This window comes from Homalodisca vitripennis, chromosome 7 (assembly GCF_021130785.1).
Source record: "Homalodisca vitripennis isolate AUS2020 chromosome 7, UT_GWSS_2.1, whole genome shotgun sequence".
NCBI lineage: Eukaryota > Metazoa > Arthropoda > Insecta > Hemiptera > Cicadellidae > Homalodisca > Homalodisca vitripennis.
In genome coordinates this window covers 134,469,946-134,493,164 of record NC_060213.1, presented here as the reverse complement: position 1 = coordinate 134,493,164, position 23,219 = coordinate 134,469,946, and the positions used below count along the sequence as shown (strand labels likewise).

Below are 23,219 nucleotides of genomic sequence, written 5' to 3'. Positions count from 1 at the left end.
TTTTAAACTAAATAAAAGTATATAATCATTCAAACTGTTAGTTCATTTAATAAAAACTGCACACCTAAAAACACTACAACACAACACTAAACTGCACAACTTAAAACTATCAACTAACTGTAAGCATTCACTGTATGTATCACGTTCGGAACCACCGTCCTGCTCAACTGAACAGGCATTGTCTAAAACGTCCCAAAATAGCTGTTTGAGTTGTGACCTGTCGATGACTCATCTTTTGCTTTGTGGCCGGTTAAGAGGGTGTCTACTGTACTGCTATTGTTGATTAAAAAGATGGTAGAATTTTCAAGTTTAAACATGTTTGTAGTTTGTAAATTTGTAGTTTAATTTTTACCAGGTGTTAAAACAAAGATCATTACAGACAAGGGAAGGTCTTCACTTCTCTTTGTGAATGTTTGTTCTTCTATAAAAAAATCTTAGCCACTGAATCTTACTCATAATGTTTGGACCATTAATTGCACAGAATGCACAGTGAATATCGAGTGCTGAGTAATTTTAGCCCATAAAATTCTAAGAGGTGTCACATCCTATATATTTGGTGGGATCTTCTATGAATGCATTCATGATTTTGAGATTATAACTAGAACATGCAAGGCCATATGCCTTACTGGTAGCAGGCTGAATTGGGTACTTTGGGATTATACCGACCACACCCAGACATGAATCGTTATTTGACATTTTGTTTCTACTGATTACTAGATTAGCGTAGAACAATATTTCGTCAATATAGAACAGGTATTGTCTTATCGCAAACCCCTCCCCATCCTCAGACAGAGGTCAAAGTCAAGCGGTCTAGTAGATAACGTGATTGCAGTCTCGCCACCCGTTCAGCTGGTGCGTCGCTTTGTTGTACTTCCGTGTTTTACCCCCACATTTCTCCAAACACAAAAATTCAACAAAAACAAGCATTACCAAACAAAAACTAAACTCTTTATTGAAAAAAACTTACAAAACTTGTTTTTATTCTTGATCACACTCTGCCACCCAAAATGCGAGTGCCTCCGGCCATCAGCGCAGGCCCCGCGCTGATGTCAACGATAGAAAAACATCCCTCGAGATAGTACCTATCAGTAAAATATCAAATTCTAGAGGGGCTGATCAGAAATATAAATTGAATTTTAATGGAAAGGCAATTATGTACCGTGCAAATACTTAAATAATCATGTGATGCAGCGCGGCCTGCCTGCCGTAATCGGGATTCTCGAGAAAGATAAGATAACAGCGACAACAATACCGATCACAATACCTGGAAATGCTTGTTGATTGATGGAATGTTAATTCTGTTACTCAACTACATCGTTTTATAACGTAAGTTCATTGAAAAAAGTTTAAGCGTTGGGGATATATAACGGAATCTGACCCCATTAACAATTGATAATCGTTGTAAGTTTGTAATTTTGTAATTAAAGAGTTGTTTTTTCGTTCTATCATGTTTGTTTCTATAAATTTATATTTTTGTGTTCATACTGGTGTGGTCGGTATAATCCCAAAGTACCGAGGCCATATGCCTTACTGGCTGAATTGTTGTGCACACTGACGTGAAAATTGTGGTGGTCCCCCACTACTTCGTGAACTACTGAATCTCTTGTTTGCTTACAGGACCTGTGGGAGGAGGCCAGCAAGTTCCCGTTGCACGGCACGCTCCATGACTCGGCCTCGTACGTGTTTTGCTGCATCAACAGCATGTCCGAGACAGAGGAGCTGCTGGACGAGAACAAGCGGCTCTGCGATGTCAAACCTTTCGTCAACATACTTAGGGTCATAGAACGCTTAGGCGACAAGGCAGAGAAAACACTCAACGTTCACATCAGTCATCTCATTGGAAAAGGTAAAGTTGTTTTCTCGATTACAGTCTGTTTTCTCTGCAATGTGAGTATCTTCAGTTCATTCATGATTTAGATGTGGAGAATGATTTTGAAAGAATCATAAAAGTTAGAATGTGATGATTATTTCTAAAAACTTACTGTAATAGGGTTTGTATTCATTACACCATTAATTAATATATTGATATGATTTTAAAAAACTCTTGACATCTTAATGCTTCTGTTTGATATTTTTTACATTAAATCTCAATTTTTAGAAAATACAAAACTAACCAGTACGGTAAGACGATTAAATATATATAATATTTTATTATTGCTATAGAGATAATTAAATTAATTAGAATTTATTTGGTAATGTTAATGTTCTGATTGTCAAATTACTTACGTCTGTATATAAATAATCAGTTTCTTTAACGTACAGAATGTCAACAATATGTGGCCATTACTCTACTAGTTCCAAATCGTAATCAATATAACACTCAGCAGTTTTCCTCAAAATATGAAAATTATCAAGAGATTAGGAAATTTAGAACGAAGATGGCCACCCGGCCGGAAAACCAGGAACGCACTGGGGAAAAAACCGGGAATCGTCCTGTAGAACCGAGAATATCTATAACCAATAACAATAATATTTTTATCTCTTAAGAACTTATAAAACAAGAAATAATTTGACAACTCCTTGAAGCAGAAGTTGATTAAACCCAAACATATGCAGCGTGAAAATGGACTCGACAATCAAAATTTTGAATCTGGATAAAACTGGGAATTTGAAAATAAGGTTTAAATGGCCATTCTGAGAACTAATCCTTTTATTCATAGCATTAAAAAAGATCTTTGGAAATAAAATTGTATATAATTTCAGCGTTTATTTGTGAACTCTTTATAATCATGTTGAAAATGCTTCAGGTCTACACGAGTTCGACTCGTTGAAGAACTCTGAGGTGAATTACTTCCGTAGCAAGATGAAAGCGCTGGCGGACGAGATGGCGCGCAGTCGGCAAAACAAGTCCTGGCTGGAAAGGCTCTACTACCAGTACCCCCCGCGGATATCACTGACAGACAGACTGCCCGAGACAGTCTGCTGTAGACTGCGCGATGGCAACATCAAACTAACCGTCAAGAACACAGCGTTTGAGAACACGGAGGTCAGTCTAGTTTATAAATTCTTGAGGATTTGAACATATTTAAAATGATGATTTATTGAGTTTCATGTACAAATTAAATGGAGGATTAGTATTAAATTAATGATAAATCTTTCATTCAGTACACAGAAGGGAACTTTTTCTAGTACTTGGTTGTTGGACAAAGCCTTTTATTCAATTTACGAGTATTTGTCCTGTGGCACTAGTGAAATAAAATTTTAGTCTACAGTTTTTATATCTGTTGTTTTTGTTAAAATTTATTTATTATTTCTCATTGGACAAAGCCTTTTGAGGAGCATTTGTCCTATGTCAATTTTGAGGCCACCGTCGCAAATTTATTGAGTTGTTATTTGTTGTATTCTCTGTTATTACTTCTTATATATTTTATTCGTTGTGTTTATGTTATGAACTTATTTATTGTAGCTGTGCATTAGTTTTGAATAATTTATTTATTTTCTTATTTAGGCTTATTGAACAATTTTGCATATACGAAATTGAGGAATTTGGTATTGGCTAGTTATACTAATATTATGAGTTTTCTGACGATGTCAATCGCATTAATATACAGGGTGAGTGGCTCTTGGTGTGACAAAATTTTTTGGGTTATAATGCAATGTAAATGTGATTCAATGGCGGTTATAAAAAAGTCTAACTCCAAAAATTAGGTCTGAAATGAATTATTTTCAGTTTTTCTAAAAAACCCGTGTTTTTGTACGTAAATCTGATGTTTCTCAGCAACGTATAGACATATGTGAGCAAACTACACAATTTTTAGATTCTCCGTTAAATTTTCGATTTGAAAAAGTTATCGGTTCAAACGGTAAGAAAAGAAAATTAAGCTTCAGGTCGATTTAAATGGCAAAGTTGCTAAGTTTCAGAAAAACTGAAATATCATTGAACCCCATCTTTTTACCACACCCTGTACACAAGAATGTGTCGCGTAATATTAAAAACTTTGCCATTAATAGGCTGTAAAATGGTATGCCATACGACCATAGTTAAGTATTCGGTTACCTACTTTTATCGGTTTAAATATTACAAAACATGCAAGCTACAAAAAGATTAACACAATTTAATAACAACTGTACTTAATTTTTATGTTTTGTAAAACTGCCTCATAAACCAAGAAATTGAAGATTACAAAAAAGTAAAACAGTTTAAAATAATTTGTGGATGCTAGTTATGGATCAATGGTCGCATCCTTTATCAATGTTTTAATTCCTTATCTTATCATTTTCACCAGTATTGTACATTCATTCCTTATCTTGTTTTGTAAGACCAGTGTCCACATGAATTACTTCTACCTCCAATAAAATATTTTTCTGCTCAATTTAGTCAAGTGTAGGCTGCCATGAAGGTTACTACTCAAGAATACGCTGATATGCACTTTATTTACGGGTTTTGTGATGGAAATGCGCGTGATGCCCAAAGAGAGTATCAAGCTCGCTACCCTGATCGCCGAATTCCCAGTAATTCTGTGTTCTCAAGACTCCATCAAAGTCTTGTGAAGGGAGGTACAGTTCACAAAAGACCTAACGAAGTAGGACACATTGTTCATGATGTAGGATTAGATGAAGTAGTTCTAAATTCAGTACGGAATGATCCAGAAGTTAGTAGTAGATAACTTGCTAGAGACGTAGGTTTTGGACATTTTGCATAAGGATAAGTTCCATCCATACCATTTTACGCCTGTTCAAGGTCTGAAAGCAACTGATTATGCTCCTAGACTACAAATCTGTCGTTGGTTGCTAAACAAAGACATAGAGCAGCGTCATTTTTATCGAAAAATCCTTTGGACTGATGAGTCATTGTTTACAAGAGCAGGAATTTTCAATTGTCATAATATGCACCACTGGGATCAACAAAACCCACACCGGACAAGGGAACAATCCTTTCAAACGCGTTTTAGTATTAATGTCTGGTGTGGAGTCTTAGGCGACCAACTGATTAGCCCTCACATATTTGATGGAACTGTAAATGGAACAATCTACTTAGACTTTTTGCAACATGACCTACCTAACCTTCTAGAACAATTTGAACAATGTTGAAATAGACGAGCTTATATTCCAAGCTTTGGGCATCACGCGCATTTCCATCACAAAACCCGTAAATAAAGTGCATATCAGCGTATTCTTGAGTAGTGACCTTCATGGCAGCCTACACTTGACTAAATTGAGCAGAAAAATAGTTTATTGGAGGTAGAAGTAATTCATGTGGACACTGGTCTTACAAAACAAGATAAGGAATGAATGTACAATACTGGTGAAAATGATAAGATAAGGAATTAAAACATTGATAAAGGATGCGACCATTGATCCATAACTAGCATCCACAAATTATTTTAAACTGTTTTACTTTTTTGTAATCTTCAATTCCTTGGTTTATGAGGCAGTTTTACAAAACATAAAAATTAAGTACAGTTGTTATTAAATTGTGTTAATCTTTTTGTACCTTGCATGTTTTTTAATATTCAAACCAATAAAAGTAGGTAACCGAATACTTAACTATGGTCATATGGCATACCATTTTACAGCCTATTAAATGGCAAAGTTTTTAATATTACGTGACACATTCTTGTGTACAGGGTGTGGTAAAAAGATGGGGTTCAATGATATTTCAGTTTTTCTGAAACTTAGCAACTTTGCCATTTAAATCGACCTGAAGCTTAATTTTCTTTTCTTACCGTTTGAACCGATAACTTTTTAAAATCGAAAATTTAACGGAGAATCTAAAAATTGTGTAGTTTGCTCACATATGTCTATACGTTGCTGAGAAATATCAGATTTACGTACAAAAACACGGGTTTTTTAGAAAAACTGAAAATAATTCATTTCAGACCTAATTTTTGGAGTTAGACTTTTTTATAACCGCCATTGTATCACATTTACATTGCATTATAACCCAAAAAATTTTGTCACACCAAGAGCCACTCACCCTGTATGTTTAAAGACAAATAAAGAATCTCGAATCTTACTGGTGTAAAACGTAATTATTTATTTGCTCTTCTAATAAATAGAGAGCTTTGTTAGCTTGAAAGTTATCCAGTTTTTTTTTTCATTTTAATCAATAAGTCACTACTGTAATATTCTTTGGGGGTTTGTTATACCTGTGGGGATGTAACACAACATCTCTCCTACTTCTAGTACTACAATCATGATTATCTTCGACCAGTCTTAAGTGTTCTAATCTATCTCTTACTGATAAAACCGTTTGATAAACATGAAGATCCAATCGTCATTATGTTTAATGACAAAGTGTTTTTTTCGTTGGTGTTCTTAGATTAAGATTGAGAATTATTTGTATGGCTTGTTTTGTATTTTAAAATAGAATGTAGATTATACCTCTATAAAAGAATTGGACATCCCTAAAAGATATAATTTAATGTGTATAAGAAAAGTATACGTTTTTTAAAGATTCAATAAGGCAAATATACCTAAAGATATCTTAGTCATAATTTTATTAACATGCTAAATTCCAGGAAAGATTTTTATCTATTTCCAATCAAAAAAATCGTAAGCCAAATCGTAAATCACCTTCATTTATTATTTTAGAATTAATTTTTTGACCAATTTTTAAACAATAGTAGCTTATCATTAAAATATTTAGTTAATTTATTTAAACCCGCTTCTGAATTCTAACTCCTTTTATGAGGAAGCAGATATTGTACTTGGGAACATCGCAATTGTTGTAGACGGCGTTCACGTTCAGTGTAAAGCACACCATGAACCCAGTGCAGCTGCTGGGGCTGATCTTGACCAAGAAGGCACTGAACCTGAACACCAGAGGGGAGCACGTGAGCGAGTACGTCCTGAAGGTGTGCGGGCAGGAGGAGTACCTGGTGGGCGACCACCCGCTCAGTCGCTTCGTCTACATCCAGGAGGCGTTGAGTCGTGACATCATTCCCACACTGGTGGCTGTGTCTATTGATACCGTTAACAGTGAGTAATTGTGATCGTCTTTCTTTTTTTTTTCCTTTGACGTATAAGCACTGGCCACACCAAGGTTGTAGACAGCTTGCATTAGTTTTGCCGTAGTTTAACTCGTATGGCCAGTACAGACGGCCGCGCTACTTACATTGTCAGCTCGGCGGCCATATTTGTTGTTTGCCTCCGCAGATCGGAATTTTTTTCAATATCCTCTGCCTTATTTGCATAGTAATTTTAAATGTTTAAAGAAGAAATGAAAACTAATTTAAAGTTTATTTTTAATAAATCTTTCTCTTACTAAAATAAACATACGTTTGTGATATTTAACTCTTATATACGTATACTGTTAAAGAGATATGTTAATAAAATATTATAAAGCAAGCATTTACAGTTATGTTACATTCGGACATGAACTATTTTACATTTTCTCAGTCTTTACATTTTTTACAGAATAAAACATTTAAAACACACCCATGTATAGTCAAGAATAGTTAGCACACGTCTTCTAATACAATTTTCTAGGTTTAATGTCCCTTTTATCACTTCAGTGTATAGGCCCACTACTCATCATTTGTCTCATTTGCTCAGTCAATGTTAAGAAAAGAATTATAGGTTAATTTAAAATTTGCAACTTTACCTAAAAATTACTTTTAAAAACAGCTGTTTGATAGGTTTCAGCACTCGCCATTCATTATAAAACAAAGAGAATATTATAAAATAACTGCTATGTTTAGTGGCCAGTGGTGCTGGCCTTACGAGCTATGGTCGTATTATATATTGGCCAGTACAGCTGGACATACGAGCTGAGATAACATTACGGCAAAAATTAATCCACGTTTCGGACAAAATGGTGGCGGCCAGTAGAGCTCCAAGGACTAATTATAAATACTGCTTTCGAGTGCATAGGGTTCATTTTATATTTTTTAAATGATTATGTCTACTTTGTCATTGTACTTGTGATAGTTTTTATGCTTCTCATTTGTTTGCTGTTTCGGGGTTGTCAAAACAGCTGATGATTCTTTCATTCTCCATCTCAACCCTCTCCCTTACCCTTATGTAATAAGTAACACTGCTATTTTTTTATCCAGACCTGTAGTTAACCATTCATCAGTTGTAACATTCATGTAAGATAAGTTGTTGATTAAAACAAGTTTGTGTTTTGGTGTACTCTGAAGTGAAAGCTGGTTGTATTTATCTACTACACCCAAATTCAATAATAATATTACCAGAGCAGATGGGTTAACTCTTTGTGGACTAAGAGTTGTTCCGTCGGTAAAGAGAATGTTCAATTTATACAAACCCACATATCTATTTAAGACTTTGTGTACGTATTCTGTAATTTTATGAAACGCCAAAACTCCTGAAGAATGCGGATCATGTAATTTTACAGAATTGAGTTTTTGATTTTAGCATATTATTAATCACTAATTTTTCTATATACTAATACGTATATACGTAATACTAATAGCGTGTTACGTAATTTGACCTATATTGTGTTGTTAGCAAACATTATTCTCCACTGGAATGTATTGTGTCAGCTTGTTTACAAAACAACAGCTGGGGCGACTTGCATTGTTTGTTTACTTTCATCCATCAAGATGTCTGCTCAGGCTGATGTTTTTATAGATTCACTTAAATATTTTCAAACTTTAATAAAGATTTATTTATTTGTCATTGTACTGTTTTGTGTGTAAATAAACATTTTTAAAAATATTGTATTAACCCTTATAAGGCCGACGGCTACCTATTGTAGCCGTCGTCAAAATAGCGTTCGCGGCCGGCGGCTACAATAGGTAGCCGTGATCATAATGGCGTTCGCGGCCGACGGCTACAATAGGTAGCCGTCCATTATTTCCGGTTTACTGGCCAGTAAACTTTCCAAATGCCACAAACCATGATATTTTCTTGTTTGGGGTTAGATGGGCTTCATTAATAAACGCAAACACTGCCGTTTCTTGCATCATTTCTATTATTATACACCTATGCATTTCGATGAAATCGTCTGTCTTACTACAACGGCGTTGTGGTGTATAGGTTATAGTTGTTGTGGTTATATTTTGTTGATGCAATTCAGTAATTATGTGCGATGTTATAGGTATTTTAGAGTATTTGCAGTGAACTATTAAGTGTAAATATGAGCAAAAGAACGAGAGGCAAATCACCTACAAGTGATAACACTTTAGTCAACACTTTACTTGCTAGTTGTACCGGTGTTCAGTTTGTTGAGGTGTTGGGGATTTAGGTGATAGTGATTTAGATGCTTTGTACGATGATAATTCTGAAGATGAATTAGAAAATGAATGAACTTTTTAATTACTAACAGTGTTTTAGGTTTATTTTGTATGGATTCTTGTGTGTTGTATGAAGAAAAAATATATTTTGTGTATAAACTGAAGACAAGACTAGCTTTTCTACAATTTTCACAAATAAGCCACAGTTGCAGATTTTGAATAATTCATTCCTACTTCACTTTTATTATTGATAAGCACTTGAAAATTGGCATGTGTGTTGTAAATAATATGTAGTTTTAGACAATATGTGTTACTTGGGTGCAAAACAATCCTTTGTATTTTTTATGAGGTGTTAAAACCAAAAAAAGTAAACTACGCTTACAAATTTTACATATAAACATGTATGTAAAAAATATTTTTTATTTTATATGACCAACCTTATAGTTTCCTGTCTAAGCCTATAATGTTACAAACAAATTAAAAAAAGAATTATCAGTTTTTACTAAGTAATATGGAAGTTGCAGCTTATTTACTAAAACTATGCAAAAAGGAACAAAAATAGCCTGGCCTTCAAGGTACCTGAGCAATATCAGGAGATGGCCTTGAGACTAGTGCAACTCAATTGGTCATTAGCCTTAAAAGGGTTAATAATAATTTTCTATCTTTGCATAAATCATTACCTTTCCTGTATCATTTACTTTTTCTATTTTCCCAGTGTGTGAGTAAAACATTTTTATCATCATAATTCTTTTTGTTTTAGAAACGTAATAAAAACTTTTTAAATCAAAATTTTTAACCAAATGAATTGATTTCCTTTGGTAAAATTGTTTTTTTTTTTCGTTCCTAAAAAGTTTTACACTAAATTTTTTTACATGTTTACATAAAAAATATATGTAAATTTATGCCTCCTAGTATTTTTTCCATGAAGTTTGTTTATTTCCAAACATTTAAGTGAACAAATAAAGTTATTCCAAATATTTCCAAGTTAGTTTTTTTAATATTCTTCAAAACAGCTATTTTACCAACATTCTTTTTCACATGTCCCGTTTTATAAGACAATAAATATTTTAGTACTGTAAAAAATATCTGAAGAAATATTGGTAATATCTGTTCTGATCAGTCGACATAGACCCTGTTTACGAGAATCCCGACACGATGGACGAACTGAAGCGGACAAGGAGCTCATTCTCCACCCTGACCATGCGGAAGAAGGGCAAGTACATGTCTGCGTGGAATATTGAGGAGAACTTCACCTTCCGTGTGAGTGCCATCTGCAGGGTCAACTGTGACGATGACCGAAGTGTCCAGGTGTGGAACAGCTTTTTAATTCTACCAACAGCTTTAAATTTCCCTTAAACGACTTTTTAATTGTACAAACTATAAAACTGTAATCAATGCACATCGATGTCAGATGTAACTAAAGTATTTTATACGTAATTTTCTTAGGGAATAGATCATGAGGAATCAGTAGAAATTTTTATATAAAGCAAAAACGTTAAATTGTAGAAAATTTTAAAGGCCAAAATTAAAAAGGAACAGTAACAAAAAATATTTGTAAAACTGGAGTGATAACAAAAATGATAGTTATATAATTTGATTTGAGTTAATGCTAAATGGATGAAACTTATTGTTGTGTTTATATTTTGTAAATTAGTCTAGAACTTAGTTAAGACCAAAGTAATATGCAAATGTTGAATTCAGTTCCATTTCTCCTTCCACCTAGTTTTATTTCTCCTGAAATCTGGACTCCACGTCTGTCTGAAGAGATCTAGAAAAGTTAGTGATAAAGAAGCTCTAAATTGTGCACCTGATGAGACAATGAGAATACTTCTTCATCTAGATTACACTTGATTTTGTGGTCTATGTGTCTCTGATGTCAACGATGCAAAGTGTTCATTTAGAGATTCTTCCTCATTAAGTTTTTTCTGACAGGTAGACAAAAAAAAATTAAATTGTAATTTTAATAATTTGTAAATTTTGAAGATATTAATTGAGGAACCAAATTTTGCTGATTAATTTTAATTGAGTTGCTTCTGCCATGGGTTAGAGAATCAGTAATCAAGTCATTCATTAAAATACATTAAATATATATATTCTAAGTTTCCTGATTCACATTGTATTGAAATATTGCTAAAAAGGTTTAAATCATGAGATTTTTCGATTTCTCTGGAAGTAGCCATCTTCGTTCAAAAGACGTTTCAACTGGAAACAATTAACACCACACAAAAACAAGGAACATAGTTGGTCTAGCCCTAAACACTTTTATTATCCTTATTTGATTTGATGCCATGATCACAGCAATGAAAATATTTTGTGAATGTTTCTGACCTTTTCAAAATGAACCAGGTGGGGATCCAAGCAGGTCTGTTCCACGGAGGCAAATCATTATGTGAGAGCCAAAAGACTGCAGAAAAGCTGGTGTCCAAAGATGGTGATACGGAGTGGGAAGAGGATTTGACGTTTGATATAAAAGTCTGTGATATTCCTAGGATGGCGAGGCTCTGTTTTGTCCTCTATGAAATCTTAAAGAGCTCCAAAGGTGTCAGATCCAAACGACTGAAAGATTCCAGACAGGTAAAACATTTTGTTTATTTAGTTTCTTTGAATGTACTATAATATTTTTCATATCTTATTCTTGTATGTATGTTTTGCATGATTGCTTTTATGATAAAAATATCCAAAATATTTTAATTTACCAGTACAGTACAATCTCTCTTATCCAAATCTCCAGGTTACCTGGATGGAGAAAAAGTAAAATTTGTTCAAGAATAAACAATTTTTGTTAAATTTTCAGTGTAGTTTGTTTTTCATTTAACACATGTTCAGCGCTCAGAATATTGCGTAACTACACTCATACATCAAGCAGAACAATTCTGAGTCCTGACATGGACTCCCTGAAGGACAAACCTGAGTTAAGCTACTTACTGGTACAGCCATCACAATCGCCCAAGCTGTCCACTTATGGTGCATAACGACCTCGTCCGACTGGTCACCATAAGGGACAACACATCTTCGTAAAGTCACTTTTCAGTCTTCGCTCACATGACATTAATCGGATGTTGACACTCACTAAGGAGATATTCGCCTTATAGGTGTTCAATCATAATCTCAAGAATGGTAGCTTTGCATCACTGGCAGATCGACCAAGTGCATGAACCGAATGGAATAACTGTAATAATCCTGCACATGAGTACTGATCAGGATTACTGATGACAAGTCATCAGTAGGGCAAAACTAACCTGCCTCATGAGAATCTAAACTCAGCCGGTTCAGACCGCATTGTTATTCTATGAACAACGTTGTCCTGTAGGAGACCATCAAGAGGTTAATAGCTGTAAATTTTGGAAGTATAAATGTTTGTATTCAGACCAATAATAGCATTGGTACGATAACTGATGTAGAAATTGTATCAGCAGCTTGTTCCTCTGCGGTAACTAAATTACAGCGGAGACGATTCTGATAATGATGAACTGAAAGCAATGATTCATTCTGATATGATGGCTTAGTTAGACCAGCTGCTGGTTTATTTTGAGCGACAGTAAGCGGAAATGGTGGTTTTGTCTGTGTGATCGTACTTCTCAGAAGCAGTATACCAAAGTTTTTAAAAATTAACCGAGTTTTATATAATACAGTAAAAAACATTTTGATTTTATTTGTTCCTCTACAATTAATCTCTGTAAAACAAATAATAAATCAGTTCCCTTCTATCTCAAATCTCTTGTGTTTTTAATGTATTCATGATTTATTTATATTTTATTTCAACTTATTCACTTCCGGTCCTGATCAATATGGATGATCAAAGTAGTATTATATTCTAATAGTTTCTAAGAGATAATTTAAGAAAATTACCAATTAAATCTTATATTAATGTACAAATATATATTCTTAGAATTGATTCGTTTGATGTTTTGTGTGTTTTAACATAGATATTAAAGTATATGAGAATTATTCTTTTTAAATAGATTCTATGGTTTTATTCATAGATAAGCCTCCTTTAATTGTAGCCCCACGTTATTGTTGTTTCAGAAGTTTCAGAAAAAGTTTCTACTTGAAGACCTTTAACTTTGTTGTAATTAAATCAAATGTGAACTATCTTTTAATACAGTTCACAGAATTGAACTAGTTGTGAAAAAACATGACATTATTGGGGTTAAGATAATGTCATTAAATTTCCAGGAACTGTATGTCAACCCAATGGGATGGGTCAACACGACGGTGTATGACTTCAAAAACCAACTGAAGACTGGAGCAATGACACTGTACATGTGGACTACGTTTGCTGAGGAAACACAGTCAGAAGATCTGTTACACCCACTGGGCACAGTAGTCAGCAACCCTAATGTGGACCATTCCACTGCTCTCACCATCACATTCCACAAGTACGTATACAGACCAGCTGTAGACAATTTGTATTCCATCGATTGTAAGGTTGCGTCCTAGCTGGACAGCAAGAGTGATGCAATCGACAAGAGCGACAAATACGAATACCTGTTAAGTAATGTGAGTGTTGTAGCTGAACAGCATAAGTGACAGTTACGATTGTCTGTTACGCTTCAAGATACATGCAGGTTTGTAGTTGGTAGTGCTACACCATGGATGCGACAGAGCAGCATCCACTTCAGCTATCCAAGTCGTTGACAGATAATGAAGCGCCGCCTTTATTCTCATATCTCTGCTGTTCTCACTGTCTCTTCTAACATTGGTATTCCCTGATTCTTCTCCTAGTGACTATTCTTATTGTCTCTTCTTCTGGTCAATCTAATGTCCTTCAGAAACCCCATATCTCATAGTTTTAACTTCCTCTTATCTCTGTCCAATCGTCCAACTTTCCATGTAACAACAATATAGGTACTTACACTAATGTATGCCCTATGGACTTTTTTTGTCTTTTATGTCAGTAAAGATAACCATTAATTGATCAGCTGTTTTTCCCAACTGGTGGTTGTCACTCATGGAAATCCTCTCTGATTATAAAATCAAATTATGACTGAGTAGTGAAACAAAAATATAGTTATTAATTCTTAAAATTTACCTATCTTTCTATCTGTAATTCCAAATGTCAACAGGTACCATGCAGAGCACACAGTGATCTATCCTTCCATGGAGAAGATGATAGAATTTGCGGACAAACAAGATGCTGAATTCATGGAGGAGAAACCAACAGCGAGCAGAAGCTATATAGAACATATCAAGTGGGTAATTACTCCATATACATTTTACGAGGACTATCCAGAAAGTAGTTTACGTTTTGCTCTGTAGCCGCTAGGGGCGGGACTATTGTGGCCATTTTGATGTCAGGGCATTTCTTCGTTCAGTGGCTATCCAGCCATGTTAGTGAGAGGTTTCTGTCGCTCTTTGTTTTACAGTAGCAGTTTAAAATGTGCGGTGCAATTGAAAATCCCGCGAGTTCTGAAGTGCGGTCGGTAATACGGTTTTTTTTTTTCGCTAAGCATAATAAACTAATTCAGATTTATCGCCAACTCTGTGAAATTTATCAGAACAATATGATTACTGAAGGTGAAGTGCATCAGTGGTGCATTAGGCTTAAAAGTAGCTGAACTAATGTGCATGATGATGAACAAAGTAGACAGCCAAGCATTGTAATGATGAAATTGTCTCTAAAATCAATGAGAAGATTAAAGAAGACCACTGATTCACAATAACAGAACTCTCACTTAGTTTTCCTAAAATTGCAAGATGGTGTTACACGAAATTATTATGCAGAAGTTAGGATAGCAAATTGGTATTGAAACTCATAAAATCAGCATTTAAGCTGAGGTGGTTGATCTGCCAGGGAGAAATCCATGTTGTTGGGTTGGGAGAAGTCCATTATTAGATAGGTGGTGAAAGAGTCTAGTCAGGGTCAGTTTTTCTATCAGTTTAGAAAAGGTCGATATTAGAGAAATCGGCCTGTAGTTTGATGCTTGAGTAGTAGATCCCTGTTTAAACTTAGGATATACTTTTGACAGTTTTAAGGCGTTGGGAAAGGTCCCTGAGGAATATGATTTATTTATAATCTCAACCAGTGGGTTAACTAGTTCTTCCTTGCAGGTCTTAATTAATTTAGCTGATATCCCGTCATACCCAGATGAGGTTTTAGGTTTTAGAGAGCTTATAGTCTTATAAACCTCTTCACAATTTGTGGGGTAGAGAACTAGTGAAGGAGTGTTCAGGTTCTCTGTCTCTACAGACAGTTGTTGGTTGCAAGGCTGTTTACTTCTTTGTAACGTCTCATCTGCAACACTTATAAAAAAGTTATTAAAATGATCTGCCATCATTGTTGGGTCTGATGTGCGTTTGCCACTGATGTCGAGTTCTGTAGGTGATGTGGCTTCATTTCTACTTTTTCTTTCTGTGTTTATTATCTTCCACACTGCTTTTGCTTTGTCGTTGGCTTCAGATATGATCTTGGCTGTGGCTTGTCATCTTAGTGTCCTCAGGTATAAATCATATTCCTTTTTCAGTTGACTTGCATTCCTTTTATCTTCTTCTTTCCCGGTTATATTGTACCTGTCCTGAGCTTCCAAAAATCTGGTTTTTAGATGAATCGCCTGAAGGTCTTTTATTTTGGGTCTTAGATTTCTTTTCTTAAATTTAATCAAAGGACAGGTATCATTCAATGCGTTTGTCAGGATGTAGTTGAAGTTATTATAGGCTGTGTTTACTTCTCCAGCAGTGTATACTTCCACCCAGTTCTGTTGGCTAAGTTCTGTTTTAAGGTGAAGAAGGTTCTTTTTATTAAGATTTCTGCATTCAATGGTGGGGATTTTGGTTGGGCCATCGCTCTTCCAAGTTATATTGCAGAGCTGACCTGTGTGATCAGATAGCCCTTCCTCAATGATTTGGACTTCAAGTTCTTCGTTTTGAAGATTTGTGCAGACACTATCTATGGATGACCTGGAGGTTGGAGTAATTCTGGTGGGGAGGAGGTCAAGTCTGTGCATATTAAAGCTTGTCAGCATGTCTTGCAGTTGAAAATAGTCACTTTTCTTGTCCAGACAGTCTATGTTTAAGTCACCCATAAGTATCACTGGATGGTTAGCTGTTGGGGTTCTTTCAAGCAAGTCAGATATTACCTCAAGTCCAAGTGATAAGTTGTGTTTTGTCCTGTATGTGCCAATGAGATAGGATGTAGTTTTACCTAGGCTTATCTTTAAGGCTGCTACTTCACAGGTCATTTCAATGCTCAAATCTTGAGTTTCTATAATTTCAACACTTCCCTGTAGTGTCGCTTTAGTGTAGATTGCGACTCCTCCCTTCAGGTGGCACTCCCTGCAGAAATTTAGCTACTTCATTGACATTTTTGGACATGTACGAAGAAGATGGTGACTCGCTGTTTGATCGAATCATTACAGGAGACAAAACTTGGGTAAAACACGTGAATTGCAACTCAGCTCTTTGACGATTATGTGGAACTGTAGGAGGGTGTGAATAACTGGTTGAAGTCTCAGGCGGCAGAATTTTATAACGCTAATTTCTCTAAACTAGTTCACTGCCATGATAAGTGTCTAAATTTGTATGGTCACTGTTGAAAAATAGTATTTTAGTATCACTTTCAAATGTGTATAGTACAATATTTTTCTTGTTGTTTATTATTTGTTTGTATCCAAACGTAATCTACTTTCTGGATAGTCCTTGTAAAATTCGTTTTAATTGTAAAAATCCAGATTGCATCACTCATGTTATTATTACAAGGCTGGATGTCGCTAATATAATAACTGATTGTTTGTAGGATAACAAAAGTGTAAATAAAAATCAATAGTCTTATGAGGAAGACGCTCACAAATTACGATGTAGTCAGAGTCCTTAAAACTCCTTATATTTGTTCCTAGTTTTTATTTATGACAAAAAGCTGTACAACCACTTTCCTTAAGTGGAGTGAAAAAAGTGCATTTTACAAAGAAACACCCTTGAGACTCATTAAAAATCTAGATCGAGCTATAAAATGGTGAAACTCTACCACTAAAATCTCTTTTCTAAAGTTGTAATCAGTTGTGTCAATTCTGATTCATAAGCTTAATACTCAGCTATTTTGCTTTCAGTAGATAATTTTCAACGTAAATACTTAGGGGTGTAGTTTTCAAGTACATCTACAGCAATTTATATTGTGTATCAGCAATTATAACCTCACGTGTATGGGTTGGACGGTTGTTTGTATTCTTGAAAACAAATGGCGTAGTTTTATTCACTTTGCACAAGAGAGAGATTAAATCTGAATTGTCCATTGTTGCCAAATTGCAGGAACAAAAAGATTGCGCTTCCTCAAATGTCAATTTTACATACTGTACTGTCTCAGTTAAAACAGTTTATAATTAATTGTAATTACATTTCAAGAGCTATAAAAATAGATGGATGTAGAGACGCCTGAGACTGACAAGTAAAGAAACGTAGTAATTAACTGTAGGTATCGATTTGAAGATGAGTTTGATAAATTTGGGTACTGATTCTTATAATTGCAAGATTAGTATCAAAATTGAGTAGAAAATCGTAAAGAATTTATTACATGTTTATTCACAATTAGAAATTGAGATGTTCTAGCTATTCTATTTATTTTTCTTTTTGCTTCAACTGTAAAACTAGGTTTCTCTTTTTATCAAAATATGTTTGTTTTTTTATCCCAAAATCAACTATTTTTAGTGAGTTAGTATAATTCTGTACTCAAACTCTTCCAAACGATTTAAGCCCTATTACGTATGTCTGTTTGAATTATTAATCCTTTATAAATTTGTATAATACAATAGTTAAATTTCAATTGTGATGTAGGAGTATCGCAGAGAGGGATCCGCTGCACGAGATGCACGAACAGGAGCGTAAGGTGATCTGGTCACTCCGAGACGACCTGGTGACCTTGGTGCCCAAACTGTTGCCGAAGCTTCTCGACTGCGTAGAGTGGAACGATCACCGTGAAGTGGCCCAGGTCATGTCTCTCATCACCAGGAAGCAGCCGCCACTGCCCGTGGAGAAGGCACTGGAACTGTTGGACTATGCTTACGCTGACCAGGCTGTGCGGAGTTTCGCCGTCAGGTGCCTCATCAACATCAGTGATGAGGTCCTGTCTCTGTACCTGCTGCAACTCGTGCAAGCTCTGAAGCACGAGTCGTACCTCTACTGCGATCTCGTGGAGTTTCTACTGAAGAGAGCCCTCACCAATCAGAAGATTGGCCACTTTCTCTTCTGGCATCTCAGGTCGGTGCTGGTGAAGACACTGAAATCCCTCTGCCTGTAGCCTATTTTTGAGTATAAATATTTCACTTATTTAAATAAAAAACAAAGATATAACGCTTCTATATTTCGTGGGATTTTATACCCACATCTTCAGGAAGCAAATTTAAAATATCAAAAGAACAAGAAACACAACAAATAAGATGAAAATATTAAAAAAATTCACATCTATTAGTAACGTGTTGGTGTAATTTAGGTAGTTTAGGTTGGACAAATTTGTTTTTTAAATTGGAGTTTTACGAAATATTACTCTAGGTGCTTTAGCCATAAAAGTTTGGGTATCTGGAGTGGAAAGTAGGACATTGTGGGCAATTTTCATAATACTGTTAATTTTGTGTAGTCCAGGAAAAAATTGTGTAGTAATAAAATTCGGTTGTGTTTTATAATTAATTGAAGCTACTTGGTGGATGTTTTGGTTTATTTATTTGATTTTTTTAAATTTTGTCTGGGTAATTTAAATGTTTAAAAGTGTTGCTTAATTTTTCAATGTAATTTAAGAAGTCTATATCATTGATGCATACCTTCTTGGCTTGTATAGATAAACTTTTTGGAATAGACTTTTTCCATATACATTGGATGGCAACTTGAAAAATGTAGATAGTTCATTGTGTTTGTTGTTTTAACATGAGCAAAAAAAAAAAACAAAATTGAAGAGTGTTATGATCTTAAAGGTATTAATAAGGTCTTCCCTTGTCCTGAAGAAAAATTGAATAGGTTAAAATTAAAAAAATCTCGAACAAGCCCATTAGTTACTTCTAAAATCTAAATACCCAAATGGTTGCTTTAAATTTAAGATAAAATTAACTTTTCCAAATTTTCTTCTGTGCCATTCATGATATAACAGCTGAACCTTTGAATGTTTTAGTTGCGTATTTACATTTTTGGTTATTTTCTTCTTATTTGTTGTGTTTCTTGTTCTTTTGGGTAAAAATATTGTTATGTTCGTTAGTATTTTTTTTTCTTTTGAAATAGAACATAAAAGTACTTAAATTGTTCAAACTCTTTTTGGGGAAAAATTTTCAGTTCGTATTTGCAAATTTTTAATGAATTGGGAGCTGAAGTGGTGAATGTGACTATAGGTCAGAGATGCACGTGGCTTCAGTGTCTGTGAGGTTTGGACTGATCCTGGAGGCATACTGCCGCGGCAGTCAAGAGCACATGAGAGCACTGGAGCAACAAATGTCTCTGCTGGACAAGCTCAAGACCACCAATGAGCAACTGCGACCTCGGAAAGACAAAGAGAAGGCAAGACATTTCCTGCAGGAGATGCTGCTTGACCCTCACACCGTTGAATCTCTCTCTTCTGTCCAAAGTCCACTGGAGCCGAGCTTCCGCTGCAAGAGAATCAGGTGAGTTTCCACCTGTTTTTTTTTTAACCCTTTAAGGGCGAAAGGCAGATCAAATGGCCTAATCAATAAGTCATCCTTAGGATCACTAGGATGATCTGGTGGCATGGAAAGAGACCATGGATCTGTTGTATTCATAATCAAAGCATAGAATTCATTCAAATTATCTGCATTGGTTAAACTTGAATTATTTAAAAGATTTCTTACAAATCTTAGTAATAAATTTGATCATACATTTTTATTTGCACTTCAGATTTAGATGTGATTTACTCTAGACAGAATTATCCGTGAAAAAGATATCAGAGGCTGGGGGGAGTTTAATAATGTACAAGATCAGAATTGGTGTCAGGTTGATCAGTAAGCTCCTCGAGGAAATAAAAAGATTACATATTAAACTTTGCTCAACTGCTTTTTTTGTTGATAAGTTCATGGCTAGCCACTGGGAGTAATAAACTAGCTTACTAAATTTGTTACTGTACTTTATTTATGTTCCTAAAACAAGAGATGTGAGTGTAATTTAAGTATGACTGGTTTATAAACCAGTTTATTGTTTTGTTTCTAAAATAATTTAAAAAATTGAGAACTTATGTGTTCTGTCTGAGTTATTTAGAGTTTTAGTTGCGTTTTATAATATTTGTCATATAGTTATGTTTTTCTATACATAGTGTATACATACAGTAGTTAATATCTGGCTGTTACTATTAAATGTAAAGAATGTATTCTTGTAATAAAAATATTTGTATTTGTATGTCTGTCTGAATACAATCATAATGTTTAGGAACTGCATTTACAGGGTTAACTCGATTTTTTGTTTTTGTAACTCCTGCTCCACTTGAACTGGTTAAGCATTTTAAGAAGAATAAACCTTCTTAACATGACCCATGAAATTACCTCTGTTACATAAATAAAAGGTAAAATTCTAAGGTCTTAAAAACTTTACACAAAATTAGTTAAGTTGTAATTGTTTTATAAATATATGAACTTATTGATAGCGTACTGTAAGAATATGATGAGAAATATTTTTGTGTTAATGCATTATCCTTGTGGATGTGCATTATTCTTGCAGAAAACATTTCATGGGGAGCTGCTTTGGGACATAAGTATTGTTATTTTAACTTTTTTGTTGAAATATTTGTTATTTAATTGACAAAGAAGCGTTTGGTAATTAATAGAATGCTCAGACGACATACGTGTACTACACACTTGTGTGTTGCAGGGCGGATAAGTGTCGGGTGATGGACAGCAAGATGCGTCCTCTCTGGATGGTGTTCGAGAACGATGATCTGTATGGCGACGACATCTATATCATCTTCAAGAATGGTGATGACCTGCGCCAGGACATGCTGACCCTGCAGATGATCCGCATCATGGACCGGCTCTGGAAGGAGGAGGGGCTAGATCTCAGGTAAGTGAATACCCTACTGTTTCAGGATCTTTACTTCTAGTCCAGGAGCCAAAAGGCAATTTACATTTGATAAGAACACTGCCTGGTTTGAAATCTTGAAATCGATACAGGAATTTCCTATAAAATACAAATGAACATTAGTCACGCTAGTTTGGTGTATTTCAGTACGGGAGGGCGTTAAGGGTTAAAAATATAAAATTATACGGAGGGTGTCAAAAGGGTTAAAAATATAAAATGATACAGAGGGTGTCAAAAGGGTTAATAATATAAAATGATACAGAGGGCATCAAAAGGGTTAAAAATATAAAATGATACGGAGGATGTCGAAAGGGTTAATATTATAAAATTTACAGTAGAGTCCCGTTAATCCGACCTAATCGGGGACCGAGCCCTGTTCGGATTATGTGATTGTTCGGATTAGCCGGAATTACAGAAAAAATACGGTTTTAAGTAAACTTGAGAATGGGTCTATTTTGTTATAGAATTATCAACATTGTTTATTAAAACATGTTTTATGACTGTTGCATTGTATTTCTTGACAAATAAACGTGTTTGCGAATACTAAGCACATTTACCGTATTTAGCGTGAGAGTTCTATTGTTAAGCAATGTGAGCGTACTGCATATTGTACGGGTCCACACGCGCTACGGGTCAGACTGTACTCCCCCTCCCCACGGAGCGGCGTGCCAAAAATACACACACTGACTCATAGAATAGCCGCACATTGCGCTGTAGTCTGCATTGTGTCGTCTGTCATCTCAGTGCAAACATCGATTCCACTGTTGTGATTATTTGCGTAGTAAAAGTGTGAGAGCTGATTTTTTATGGCGAGTAAGCGAAAGCATACTACCGTCACTCTTAAAGACAAGCTAGACGCCCTACAGCGTTTAGATAAGGGTGAAAGTGTGACTAAATTGGCCACAAGGTTTAATGTTGGCAAATCTACAATTTGTGATTGGAGGAAAAATCGTGCAAAGCTTTTGAGCAATATTGTGCTACTTCTTCTGGCCAGACTCTTGAAAACAGACAAAACAGTGAAGCAATCTCAGTATGATAAAGTAGATGAAGCGCTTTTTGTTTGGTTTTCCCAGGAAAGGGAGAGAGGAACTCCTTTAAGTGGGCCTATTGTTCAAGAAAAGGCAATTCAATTGAATGAATTAATGAACAGCGGTGAATGTTTTCATGCTAGTACTGGGTGGCTAGACCGATGGAAGAAGCGCCATGGAATACGGCAGTTGACAATTACAGGAGAACAACTTTCATCTGACCACGATGCAGCAAGGGAATACGTGAGTACATTTGAAACTTTGATATTGGATGGAAATTATTCTCCACAGCAAATTTATAATGCTGATGAAACCGGCCTCAACTTTAGAGCACTGCCTACAAAGAGTTTGGCGTCTAAAGAAGAAATCCATGCTGCTGGTAATCACAAGCTTCCACTAATGTTGATAGGGGAAATCTGCTAGACCTAGAGCTTTCAAAAAATGTCAATATGAACTCATTGCCAGTTTATTACAAGAACCAGAAAAAAGCGTGGAATGAACGGACAGTTGTTTAAACAATGGTTTCATGACGAGTTTGTACCCCTGTTCCAACAATTCAGTAATGACAATGATTTACCCCCACGTGCTATTCTCTTCATTGACAATGCGCCATCGCACCCAAATAACCGAAGAACTTTCTAGTGGTGAAATTAAAGTATCATTTTTACCTCCAAATGTTACAGCCTTATTGCAGCCAATGGACCAAGGTGTGTTGCAATCACTTAAACTTAAATACCGCAAGCAGTTTTTTGCGAAACCTAATTGTAGATGAATCAGTCTCTTTGGTTCAAAAAATAAAACAAACTAACATCAAGGATGTTTGTGTATTGGATTGCTGATTCCCTTGGGAGAACATTACAGACCAAACTTTGAGGAAGTCTTGGACAAAAAGTATGGCCTACCCTTGCGTTCCAAAGACAAACCAAGCAGACAACGATAGAGAAAATGTGTTACGGCTAGTTCAAAGCAATTCCTGGTTGCGAGAAAGCAGATGAAACAGACGTTCAATGAATGGATGGTAGCAGATGGTGCGTGCTCCGAATTCCTAACTGATCACGAC

General features: G+C 35.3%; 1 protein-coding gene across 1 annotated transcript in view; it reads left to right on the top strand.

The window, feature by feature from the left end:
* The window catches only part of LOC124366359 (phosphatidylinositol 4,5-bisphosphate 3-kinase catalytic subunit delta isoform), a 53,444-nt gene that overhangs the window by 17,777 nt on the left and 12,448 nt on the right, over nt 1-23,219 (top strand). Inside the window, exons 3-12 of the mRNA XM_046822856.1 lie at nt 1,618-1,846; nt 2,748-2,986; nt 6,675-6,921; nt 10,261-10,448; nt 11,487-11,714; nt 13,317-13,519; nt 14,207-14,332; nt 17,904-18,326; nt 19,442-19,711; nt 20,925-21,113. Coding sequence (XP_046678812.1) covers nt 1,618-1,846; nt 2,748-2,986; nt 6,675-6,921; nt 10,261-10,448; nt 11,487-11,714; nt 13,317-13,519; nt 14,207-14,332; nt 17,904-18,326; nt 19,442-19,711; nt 20,925-21,113 — 2,342 coding nt within the window. The remainder of the gene's footprint in view (nt 1-1,617; nt 1,847-2,747; nt 2,987-6,674; nt 6,922-10,260; nt 10,449-11,486; nt 11,715-13,316; nt 13,520-14,206; nt 14,333-17,903; nt 18,327-19,441; nt 19,712-20,924; nt 21,114-23,219) is intronic.